This window comes from Callithrix jacchus, chromosome 11 (assembly GCF_049354715.1).
Source record: "Callithrix jacchus isolate 240 chromosome 11, calJac240_pri, whole genome shotgun sequence".
Classification (NCBI taxonomy): Eukaryota; Metazoa; Chordata; class Mammalia; order Primates; family Cebidae; genus Callithrix; species Callithrix jacchus.
In genome coordinates this window covers 39,460,385-39,473,400 of record NC_133512.1, presented here as the reverse complement: position 1 = coordinate 39,473,400, position 13,016 = coordinate 39,460,385, and the positions used below count along the sequence as shown (strand labels likewise).

Sequence of the window (13,016 nt, the reverse complement as noted above, 5' to 3'; positions counted from 1 at the left end):
ACATATTTATTAAGTGGATGCTTCAGTCAGATGTTGTTAGTGCTTATAATTGTGAGTGATTAAATAAATAACTCTAGAAAAGACAACCCAATTCTGTGGTCCCTCCATACAAGATTTTAATTTTATAAAAACAGACTCTAAATGCCACTTGCCTTTTGCCAATGGAGACAATATTATCCATTGCATAGCTACGAGAGAAAAAATAAAGAAGCTATATTGAGAACTTTCTGAATTCAGCTCTGTCTGTATGTATACACTTAAAATGAAACAAATTGGAGCAATTTACTGAAGGTTAAATCCTCTAAATGACATTCAACTAAAACATGCAGAGAAATGATTTGGGAGGTTTAAATGATCAATTTAATTGCCTTAAGTCTCTGGATTGCTTTTCAAAGTAGACACAACCCTTTTGCATCTAACTGAAGATTCTAAATTGGGGGTTCAGGGTTGTTTGTATTTTACTAAGTCACTTATGCTTTCTATATAACCCCAGTCTTTAAAATAGCCCAGACCTCAGTGTGCAAGAGTTCAGAAGTTAGATGTTTGATCTGCCTGTAGCTTTCCAGAAGCCAGCACCTTTCAATTTGTCAGCATTTTTACCCCGAAGTCACAGGGAGGCTTTTTGAAGAGCTAAATATGCTGATATCGCCTCGTGCTTTTGTTCTTAAATATTGGAACAGAGACAGTCATTTCAAGGTGTTTTATTAGTAAAACCTACCTGGTTTCTGTTAAAATTATATTCTCTAAGCTCCAAGAAAGAAGCGAAAAATTATTTATGAGCAAAGCAGCTCGCTCAACCTTGTCTAATGCATAAGAATTTTCCAAGTAAACTTCAGTTTATGATTCAGTAGTTAAGTTGAGAGAGTGTTACTAGACTAACAAATTCTTTAAGATATAATTTGAAACACTGGATTTTAAAAATGATTTTAACAAATTTAAAGAGTTTCTTTCAGAACCTTGTACTGCCACTGAGTGATGATGGTGATTTTTTTTTTCCTCTCACCAAACTGTATTGAAAATAAACCTTTTGATGTTTTAAAGGTTTTTCTTTGGCAGCTAAGAAAAACACTCTGGAAAGTTATAGTTAGTGAATTTACCCATGTATAAATATCCCTGAGCTACTCTGTTATCCTATGGCATCTGGAATAAAGGTGCTATTGTTTTAGATTTCATGATTGAAGAATAGAATAATCAATTCAGAGAGACCCTGAGGGGAAGATTCACTCACATATGCTGTGGAAACTTGTAATCCCTGTGTTTTGTTAGTTTTTCTTACAGATGAAGAGACATAGATGAGTTCATGCTTTGATACATCTAGTGACATCGCTTTCCATTCACACCAAATTATAGTTTGAGCACCAGTTTATATTTGAGATGATTAACCTTAACATTTCTAGGAAAACTACTTTTTTGTTAATCCTTTTGTTACTATTATTTTATTTGCTTTTTGGGTCACAATAGCTGGACAGCTATTTTATTTGCAAAGGCCCCAGCCATGCACTTTCTGCTGTAACATGCCAAGCTAATCACCACAGCATTCTGAGGGATGTATTATCAGACTTAAGTCTGACAACTAGGCTCCATAAATTATTGAAAGCTTCTTTTCATTTCTTGCAAAACAGTGTTTGCTGAGCTTCTCCATGAAAAATTAGTGTAATTCCAGAAGATCATGATAAATTTGCAAGGTAGGAATTTGGCCTGTGCTTACACACAGACATCTGCATAGTTATGAATAAAATAGAAGTTAAATGAAACTGTACAGTTACTTTACATTTGGTTATTTGAAACTTTTCTCTATTACTTTATTCAATGGCCTTTGAATAACAGCAGCTGTGTCTCCTGGCTTTCTCTCGTGAAGTGTCCAAATGTGTAAGGTGGTTAGATGTAAAAACACTGCAAAAGTATAGATAATAGACTACCCGCTTTCTGTCTATAGCAACTTCCCTGAGGTTTTGTTTGCAGGGCCCAGCTGCGTATACAGACATGATGGAATTTGGTTTGTCAGGAACCTACAAAAATTACAGAAATAACTCAGATTTGTAATGAATAATACACAGACATGCACCTGCTTCAGGGACTTCATAGATTAGTCTTGCGACCAATGGAAAAGCCCCTTGGAATTCAATTACATGGATGTAAAACAGTTATTTTCTGGCTACACTTTTAGAACTAATATCAGCAAAATGTTAACTAGTTCTTGGAGCAAGGTTTTCCTGAGGATTAGGTTGTTTCAATTTGCTTTGCTTCTGTGAGACTTACTATAAAGTCATAATATTCTGCTCATTTTATTATCTACTCTTCTTGCAGCTGGAGCCACTTGCAGAAGATGTTCTCCACCAAAGCCCGAATATGAATGCTGTTATTTCTTTACAGAAGATCATTGAAATTCAAAGTATGTCTTTAAAGTTTTTTTAAAAATTCGAATTGGGTAAAACTAACAAAAATTACATTGAGAATTACAGTACAAAGAAACACTTCTTCAGAGTTATTATAATTTGCACATATGTTCTTATGTATTTTCTTACTGTGTTGCTCTTAATGCAGCACTCTTATCTTACACTAATGACATAAAGTAGAGGCTCTAGATTTAGAATCTTATTTTTTTCAGATATTTCGGGCATTTGGATTTTTTTTACTGTTATGACCGCTAAGCATGTACCCAGAACCATGAAATAAATGCAGAAATTGTGATTTTTATAATCCAGTCTGAATGAAATTTAGTTATCGCCTAATGATGTTGGAATCCAGCAATCATTTACTGATTTATATGAGTCAGAAAAGGAAAAAAATTAATGAGAAAGCCTCTGTATGGGAAAATCGAACTTAACAAAGTAGGGTTAAGTCATAGACTTTTTAGACCATCCAATTCCCTTCACACATATACATACATGCACATACACATGAGCACACAAACATGTTGAAATCAAGCCCAAATTAACATGAAGATCAGCATGAAGAGAAAAACCAAAGGGTAAAATTAGGTGTCAAGGAGAATTAGGAAAGCCTGTAGCTTTGTTACTGTCCTGTAGAAGCATTTATTAAGTGCCACCTTAAGAAGCCACTTTCCAGCACTCTCTGGGGTCATTGCCTTTGCTTGTTCAGTAGCAGCTTGGAGATATGGGTTGACTGGAGTTAAATTATCCATTTATCAAACACTGTGAATATTTACAAATCAGCCACACAGGAACTAAAGGTAATTCTCCACTTAATCTCACTCATGCTGGGACTGAGGGCCATATGTACTCCACAAATATTTATTGACTACACGTCATAACTAAAATAAACTATGAATTTCAAAGACTTTTAGGGAACAGAAAAATAAACATTCAAATGCTGGGGTGCACTATTCGAGCCTCTGACATAAGCCTAAAGTAAAGGAACTGACAGAGACAAAGAAGAGAAGGCAGGAGGTGGTTTCATAAGCTTGAGAAGAAAATCCTATCATTGTCTTGCCTTTGTTTTATTTCCAGTGGGGCTAGACAAAGAGGGTCTATTAGGTGTCATTGTAGGTTTCAAAGCAAGGAATCTTGAAGTCATCTTCAACAGCATTCTCCTATTCATCCACGTGCAATCCAATGTCCCCTTTCAGGTCATTAATAGAATGAAAATATCTTAGTCTTTATACGTATTATTATCTTTTTCTGAGCATTGTTTAGCCATTATATACACAAACTGTTAAAATTGATTGGTCCCATGTATATTCTGAGCATATTACTTCAATAGGGATTTTTGAGTTCTTATTACATGTTGATCAATTACCAAGGCACAGAGGTGATGAAGAGGAATAAGGCATAGTTTCTGCATCAAGGTGCTTACAGTCCAGTGAGTGATAGAACAGCTAGTAAATAATTCCAATACAATATTCACAGAGTACACTGAGGTCATGGAAAAGGGGTGGTCTTTTTCTTCATTCCCTTTCAACTGGAGGTGAGAGGGATTGGAAAGTAAGGAAGGCTGCTTGACAGCCGTATAGCGTGAGCTTGGTTCTTAAGTGCTGAACAGCATGTTGAATAACTGAAGAAAGAGTGAAAATGCTTTGAAAGGAACAACAGAAATGAAGCACTCTATTTCCACAGAGGTATAAAAAGTCATAATTTCTGTACATCTTTAGAAACTCCACTGTTGCCTTTGTATTTTATCTAATTTCCTAGTAATGACTTTCTGCTGCATAGTTTTTTCCTTTTACCATTAATGTCTTCAAGTGACCTTTGCAGTCTGCTATAGCCAAACAAACCTGTTTGATTCTCAGAAAAGACTCACTCTACTATCAAAAGTTGCTGTAGGAGTATCCTGCCACTAAGGATTGTCAATTCCACTCTTCTGCCCCAAACTGCATTTTACACCAGCCAACACTGACCACTTGACTGTGAAATCCATTTCCTTCTAAGCTTTTATTGAGTACCCTACCCAGCTTGGAGCATTATTGCTGATCCAATAATGCCAAAATTTCTCAAGACAAATGTGTCGTTCATTGGTATGTTTAATTTTAATGTTTCCCTTATTTGAATTTTATTTATTTAAATGTCTGTTTGTTCTGGTTCCTAAATTTGAGGATAATCATCAGGAGGACAGGAATCATACTGTTTAGTCACTGGATGTACCTCCAGGAAGCACTGGCAGCAGATTTGAGGTACATAGGAGACTAGGAATGAAAAGCAGGCAAATTTGAGTAGGTAGGACTTGAATAATTCTTCAAGACCATAAGTAACAAAGGCTATAAGCAACCAGAGCTCCTCCTTCTGAGTCAGGGATATATGGTGTAGTGGGCACTGTTTTTGGTATACCCAGAAACAGTGCACTCCTCACATCTACTCAAAAGGAGTCTGGTTTTATTCATAAATCTTTGTTACCAGATACCATGCAACTCAGGGGAAGTTCGCTTAGCTCCAACTCCAGGGGAGCTGTTTTTAGTCTAAGTCAGTCAACCCACCTAACAGTGATTGGTTAAGAAATGGGTACATGACCCAATTCAGGCCAATGAAAATCAGGACAAGCTTGATGGGCATTCAGCCTGCATGGTCACATATGTCCCCTGCATAAAAGGGCCCCATCCTTAGTGTAAGGCTCTTGCTGTTGCTACCTTAAAATTTTTACAGAGTTTTAAAGAAGCAGTCCACGTTTTCATTTTATATCAGGCCCTACAAATAATGTAGGCAGTCCTGGTGAAAGTCAAGGTGATAGTGATGCAAAAAAACGTTTACCAGGAAGGAATGAGAACTTAAATGTCAGTTAAGTTGGACATTTTCAGTTGAGAGGGATCTGAATAGTGGGTTGAGGTTGTAAAAAGAAAGAAAACACAAGACAGGAAAGCAATCTCTCATTTGAGAAATGGCATGAATATTGGTAGAGAGGAAGTGTTTCAGCACTGCAGCTTTGACTCCTGTGTGGTGCATTTTTATGTGATTATAATTGCATGTCTTTAGGGCCACTCTTCTAGACTAAAGGAACAGAAAAGAGCCCTCTGATGTCCACTGAGCAATAAAATGGAGTGTGTATTTCAGAGTCTCAAACTTCGTAATGGCTTGGGAAATTTAAATTATGGGCTCCCTGCTTAGGAAACAGGAAACAGTGCTTGATTTCCTGTTTTAGATCCCATGCTTCCATTGCACCTGCTGTTTTGGTACTCCAGGACCCTAATTGTGTTCTTTCTTTCCCCTTTGGCAGAGAAAGTGGTAGGGACAGGTTACATAATTTGTGAGACCCAGCTCAAAATGAAACTGTGTGAACTCTTCCTTGTTAAAAAAAATTAGTAATTTCTAGAGGGTGACAGCAAAGTGCTGAACCAAGCATAGGGTCTTTCTGGGAGTGGGGCACTTCGCAATTGCACAGGTTACCTGTTATGAAGCCAGCCCTGAAGGTAGTCTTTGTTCAGCGGGAGTACTTCCTCTTCACATCTGTCTCTGAGTGTCACACAAGTGCCTCCTTTCAACTTTGGGGGGTGTTCAGATTTCAGCCCACCTCCTAGCCCAGGTTCTGAAGGGTTCTTTTGTGCTGCAGTTTGGAACACAGTATCAGAAAACTATGTTACTGTTGAGAAGCAGGCCTTGTAGCATGTGGGAAACATTCAGGCAAGTTTCTAGATAGCCTTATCCCAAGGCACATGGCAAGGTGCTGACAGGTCCCTGTGAATTTCTTTTTGAGATCTGAGCCCCCCAGCTGAGGGTATGCAGGTGCTGGACACTGTGATTAGCATTGGCTCCTTGCCTGGCCACATGTATGTGAATATTTTCCAACAGGATCATTTATGTTGTCCTGTCCTTGTTTATGTTGCTCATCTAGATGAGGAGAGAAGGCCTTACAAGGCCACAGCAGGGGAACCATTTCTCCTGACAGGTGAAGACCCTTCCTGACAGGAGAGGGTTTGGTTCCATCTTAAGATGATAGATGGCATACAAGGGTCAACTGTCTTTGAGATGACAAAATGGAAAAAAGTTTCATATTATTCCTTAAGAAATTAAAAATAGAACTACGATATGATTCAGCCATCTCACTTTCTGAAGACTTATCAAAAAGAATTTAAATTAGAATCTCAAAGAGATGTTAGCACTCCCATGTACATTGCAGCACTATTTACCATAGCCAAGAGATGGGAGCAACCTAAGTGTCCATCAGTGGATGAGTGGGTAAAGAAAATGTTGTATAGAAATAAAGTAGAATATTATTCAGACCTCCAAAAGGAAATTCTGCAACATGTGGTAACTTAGCATAATATCTTTTGATGGCAGAGATTATTTCTGCTGTGTTCCTGTTTGTTTTTAATTGCCATGTCTTTTGCACAGTCTTTGGTATGTACTAGGTGCTCTGCAAATGTGTGTTGAATGAATGAATCAGCTAGTCTTTCAATGTTTGCCACATTTTTTCTCCTAAGCCTGGATTGATTTTGGTAACTAACCTCACATATTTATACTCCTTGGCACACTCATGCAGAATGAGGGATTAAGAAGACCAAGGAAAATACACGAGAGCTAATTTCTTCTCCTTCCTTCACAACCCACTAGGATGAGTCATTCCTAAATTAGGAAGAACATGGATTATTTTTCTGAGTTGCCACTTCCATAGGTAAGCTTAGGGTGACAATTCTCAAAGCTGGATCTAGTACTTGGCTGGCTGTAATAGTCAACAAGTGATGCCAGTAACGAGTCAGCCCAGAGTGAGATGAAGAACTCTCATATGGATGTTTCCTTTCCTGAAATGCACCCTGATGATTTACTGTGTGCATGCAACACTGAATTCTTTCATTCTTCTGCATGGCATGAGAGCACCAGGGTTCTCAAACACCACTCTTTTTTTTTTCTTTAATTTTTTATTGGATTTTAGGTTTTGGGGTACATGAGCAGAGCATGCAAGACAGTTGCGTAGGAACACACATGGCAGTGTGCTTTTCTTTCCTTCTCCCCTTCACCCACATTTGGCATTTCTCCCCAGGCTATCCCTCCCCACCTCCCCCTCCCACTGGCCCTGCCCTTTTCCCCCCAATAGACCCCAGTGTTTAGTACTCCCCTTTCTGTGTCCATGTGTTCTCATTTTTCATCACCCACCTATGAGTGAGAATATGCAGTGTTTCATTTTCTGTTTTTGTGTCAGTTTACTGAGGATGACGTTCTCCAGATTCATCCATGTCCCTACAAATGACACAAACTCATCATTTCTGATTGCTGCATAATATTCCATGGTGTATATGTGCCACATTTTTCCAATCCAGTCTATTATCAATGGGCATTTGGGTTGATTCCAGGTCTTTGCTGTTGTAAACAGTGCTGCAATGAACATTCATGTGCATGTGTCCTTATAGTAGAACAGTTTATAGTCCTTTGGATATATACCCAGTAATGGGATTGCTGGGTCAAATGGAATTTCTATTTCTAAGGCCTTGAGGAATCGCCACACTGTCTTCCACAATGGTTGAACTAATTTACACTCCCACCAACAGTGTAAAAGTGTTCCTTTTTCTCCACATCCTCTCCAGCATCTGTTGTCTCCAGATTTTTTAATGATCGCCATTCTAACTGGTGTGAGATGGTATCTCAATGTGGTTTTGATTTGCATCTCTCTGATGACCAGTGACGATGAGCATTTTTTCATATGATTGTTGGCCTCATATATGTCTTCTTTCATAAAGTGTCTGTTCATATCCTTTGCCCACTTTTGAATGGGCTTGTTTGTTTTTTTCCTGTAAATCCATTTGAGTTCGTTGTAAATTCTGGATATCAGCCCTTTGTCAGATGGGTAAACTGCAAAAATTTTTTCCCATTCTGTTGGTTGCCGATCCACCTAGTAACTATTTCTTTTGCCGTGCAGAAGCTGTGGAGTTTCATTAGGTCCCATTTGTCTATTTTGGCTTTTGTTGCCAATGCTTTTGGTGTTTAGTTCATGAAGTCCTTGCCTACTCCTATGTCCTGGATAGTTTTGCCTAGATTTCCTTCTAGGGTTTTTATGGTGCCAGGTCTTATGTTTAAGTCTTTAATCCATCTGGAGTTAATTTAAGTGTAAGGTGTCAGGAAGGGGTCCAGTTTCTGCTTTCTGCACATGGCTAGCCAGTTTTCCCAACACCATTTGTTAAACAGGGAATCCTTTCCCCCTTGCTTGTTTTTGTCAGGTTTATCAAAGATTGTATAGTTGTATGTATGTTGTGTTGCCTCCGGTGCCTCTGTTTTGTTCCATTGGTCTATATCTCTGTTTTGGTACCAGTACCATGCTGTTTTGATTACTGTAGCCTTGTAGTATAGTTTGAAATTCGGTAGTGTGATGCCCCCCGCTGTGTTCTTTTTGCTTAGAATTGACTTGGCTATGCAGGCTCTCTTTTGGTTCCATATGAAGTTCATGGTGGTTTTTTCCAGTTCTGTGAAGAAAGTCGATGGTAGCTTGATGGGGATAGCGTTGATTCTGTAAATTACTTTGGGCAGTATAGCCATTTTCACGATGTTAATTCTTCCTAACCATGAACATGGAATGTTTCTCCATCTGTTTGTGTCCTCTCTGATTTCGTTGAGCAGTGGTTTGTAGTTCTCCTTGAAGAGGTCCCTTACGTTCCTTGTGAGTTGTATTCCAAGGTATTTTATTCTTTTTGTAGCAATTGTGAATGGCAGTTCGTTCTTGATTTGGCTTTCTTTAAGTCTGTTATTGGTGTAGACGAATGCTTGTGATTTTTGCACATTGATTTTATATCCTGAGACTTTGCTGAAGTTGCTTATCAGTTTCAGGAGTTTTTGGGCTGAGGTGATGGGGTCTTCTAGGTATACTATCATGTTGTCTGCAAATAGAGACAATTTGGCTTCCTCCTTTCCTATTTGAATACCCTTTATTTATTTTTCTTGCCTGATTGCTCTGGCTAGAACTTCCAGAACTATATTGAATAGGAGTGGTGAAAGAGGGCATCCTTGTCTAGTGCCAGATTTCAAAGGGAATGCTTCCAGTTTTTGCCCATTCAGTATGATATTGGCTGTTGGTTTGTCATAAATAGCTTTTATTACTTTGAGATACGTTCCATCGATACCGAGTTTATTGAGGGTTTTTAGCATAAAGGGCTGTTGAATTTTGTCAAATGCCTTCTCTGCATCAATTGAGATAATCATGTGGTTTTTGTTTTTGGTTCTGTTTATGTGGTGAATTACGTTGATAGACTTGCGTATGTTGAACCAGCCTTGCATCCCCGGGATGAATCCTACTTGATCATGGTGAATAAGTTTTTTGATTTGCTGTTGCATTCGGCTTGCCAATATTTTATTGAAGATTTTTGCATCTATGTTCATCATGGATATTGGCCTGAAGTTTTCTTTTCTTGTTGGGTCTCTGCCGGGTTTTGGTATCAGAATGATGTTGGTCTCGTAAAATGTTTTGGGTAGTATTCCCTCTTTTTGGATTGTTTGAAATAGTTCTAGAAGGAATGGTACCAGCTCCTCTTTGTGTGTCTGGTAGAATTCGGCTGTGAACCCGTCTGGACCTGGGCTTTTTTTGTGTGGTAGGCTCTTAATTGCTGCCTCGACATCTGACCTTGTTATTGGTCTATTCATAGTTTCCGCTTCCTCCTGGTTTAGGCTTGGGAGGATGCAGGAGTCCAGGAATTTATCCATTTCTTCCAGGTTTACTAGTTTATGTGCATAGAGTTGTTTGTAATATTCTCTGATGATGGTTTGAATTTCTATGGAATCTGTGGTGATTTCCCCTTTATCATTTTTTATTGCATCTATTTGGTTGTTCTCTCTTTTCTTTTTAATCAATCTGGCTAGTGGTCTGTCTATTTTGTTGATCTTTTCAAAAAACCAGCTCTTGGATTTATTGATTTTTTGAAGGGTTTTTCGTGTCTCAATCTCCTTCAGTTCAGCTCTGATCTTAGTTATTTCTTGTCTTCTGCTGGGTTTTGAGTTTTTTTGATCTTGCTCCTCTAGCTCTTTCAATTTTGACGATAGGGTGTCAATTTTGGATCTCTCCATTCTCCTCATATGGGCAATTATTGCTATATACTTTCCTCTAGAGACTGCTTTAAATGTGTCTCAGAGGTTCTCGCATGTTGTGTCTTCGTTCTCATTGGTTTTGAAGAACTTCTTTATTTCTGATTTCATTTCATTGTTTACCCAGTCAACATTCAAGAGCCAGTTGTTCAGTTTCCATGAAGCTGTGCGGTTCTGGGTTGGTTTCTGTATTCTGAGTTCTAACTTGATTGCACTATAGTCTGAGAGGCTGTTTGTTATGATTTCAGTTGTTTTGCATTTGTTGAGCAGTGCTTTACTTCCAATTATGTGGTCAATTTTTGAGTAGGTGTGATGTGGTGCTGAGAAGAATGTATATTCTGTGGATTTGGGGTGGAGAGTTCTGTAAATGTCTATCAGGTTTGCTTGCTCCAGGTCTGAGTTCAAGCCCTGGATATCCTTGTTAATTTTCTGTCTGGTTGATCTGTCTAATATTGACAGTGGAGTGTTAAAAGTCTCCCACTATTATTGTGTGGGAGTCTAAGTCTCTTTGTAAGTCATTAAGAACTTGCCTTATGTATCTGGGTGCTCTTGCATTGGGTCCATATATGTTTAGGATCGTTAGCTCTTCTTGTTTTATCGATCCTTTTACCATTATGTAATGTCCTTCTTTGTCTCTTTTGATCTTTGTTGCTTTAACGTCTATTTTATCAGAGATGAGAATTGCAACTCCTGCTTTTTTTTGCTCTCCATTTGCTTGGTAAATCTTCCTCCATCCCTTTATTTTGAGCCTTTGTGTATCCTTGCATGTGAGATGGGTTTCCTGGATACAGCACACTGATGGGTTTTGGATTTTTATCCAATTTGCCAGTCTGTGTCTTTTGATTGGTGCATTTAGTCCATTTACATTTAGGGTTAATATTGTTATGTGTGAATTTGACACTGCCATTTTGATGCTAAGTGGCTGTTTTGCCTGTTAGTTGTTGTAGATTCTTCATTATGTTGATGCTCTTTAGCATTTAGTGTGATTTTGGAATGGCTGGTACTGGTTGTTCCTTTCTATGTGTAGTGCCTCTTTTAGGAGCTCTTGTAAAGCAGGCCTGGTGGTGACAAAATCTCTGAGTACTCGCTTGTTCGCAAAGGATTTTATTTTTCCTTCACTTCTGAATCTCAGTTTGGCTGGATATGAAATTCTGGGTTGAAAGTTCTTTTCTTTAAGAATGTTGAATATTGGCCCCCACTCTCTTCTGGCTTGTAGTGTTTCTGCCGAGAGATCTGCTGTGAGTCTGATGGGCTTCCCTTTGTGGGTAACTTGACCTTTCTCTCTGGCTGCCCTTAGTATTTTCTCCTTTATTTCAACCTTGTTGAATCTGACGATTATGTGCCTTGGGGTTGCTCTTCTTGCAGAATATCTTTGTGGTGTTCTCTGTATTTCCTGCATTTGAGTGTTGGCCTGTCTTGCTAGGTGGGGGAAGTTTTCCTGGATGATGTCCTGAAGAGTATTTTCCAGCTTGGTTCATTCTCTTCATCCCCTTCTGGTACACCTATCAAACGTAGGTTAGGTCTTTTCACATAGTCCCACATTTCTTGGAGACTTTGTTCATTCCTTTTTGCGCTTTTTTCTCTAATCTTAGTTTCTCGTTTAATTTCATTGAGTTGGTCTTCGACTTCAGATATTCTTTCTTCTGCTTGGTCAATTCGGCTATTGAAACTTGTGCATGCTTCGTGAAGTTCTCGTATTGTGTTTTTCAGCTCCTTTAATTCATTCATATTCCTCTCTAAGTTATCCATTCTTGTTATCATTTCCTCATATCTTTTTTTGAGTTCCTTAGTTTCTTTGCATTGATTTAATACATGTTCTTTTAGCTCACAGAAGTTTCTCATTATCCACCTTCTGAAGTCTAATTCCGTCATTTCCTCACAGTCATTCTCCGTCCAGCTTTGTTCCCTTGCTGGTGAGGAGTTTTGGTCCTTTCTAGGAGGCGAGGTGTTCTGGTTTCCAGTGTTTTCCTCCTTTTTTCGCTGGTTTCTTCCCATCTTTGTGGGTTTATCCGCTTGTCATCGGCGTAGTTGCTGACTTTTCGATTGGGTCTCTGAGTGGACACCCAGATTGTTTATGATGAAGTATTTCTGTTACTTGGTTTTCCTTCTACCAGCCTAGCCCCTTCACTGTACGACTGCTGAGGTCCATTCCAGGCCCTGGTTGTCTGGGGTGCACCTCTAGCAGCTGTGGCACAGTGAGGGATGCTACCTGTTTCTTTTTCTGCTATCTTTGTCCCAGGATGATGCCTGCCAAATGTCAGTCTTTTGGATATAGAGGGGTCAGGGAGCTGCTTGAGGAGACAGTATGTTCTTTTTAGGAGCTCAATTTCTGAGCTGTGAGCTCTGTTGTTCATTCAGGGCTGTTAGGCTGCTATGTTTGATTCTGCTGCAACAGAGCTCATTAAAAAAACCCTTTTTTTCTCAAATGCTCTGTGTTGGGGGGTTCGGGCTTTATTTTTCGATGTCCGTTGAGGTGTCCTGCCCAGCTAGGAGGCAGACTAGCCACTGTTTGCCTGCTGAGTCTCCGCCCTGCTGTTGTGTGATTCGCCCTGTTCCTGCAGGCTCTGC

At 39.1% G+C, this 13,016-nt stretch overlaps 1 protein-coding gene across 31 annotated transcripts in view; it reads left to right on the top strand.

Annotated features, from left to right (window-relative positions):
• Positions 1-13,016, top strand: part of HDAC9 (histone deacetylase 9) — a 959,772-nt gene that overhangs the window by 904,693 nt on the left and 42,063 nt on the right. For all 31 annotated transcript variants that reach the window (XR_013523929.1, XM_078342579.1, XM_054237178.2 and 28 more), the window contains one exon: positions 2,308-2,392. Coding sequence is in view for 30 of the 31 variants with exons in the window: in XM_078342579.1 (XP_078198705.1) it covers positions 2,308-2,392 (85 nt within the window). In the remaining variant the exon portion in view is untranslated. The remainder of the gene's footprint in view (positions 1-2,307; positions 2,393-13,016) is intronic.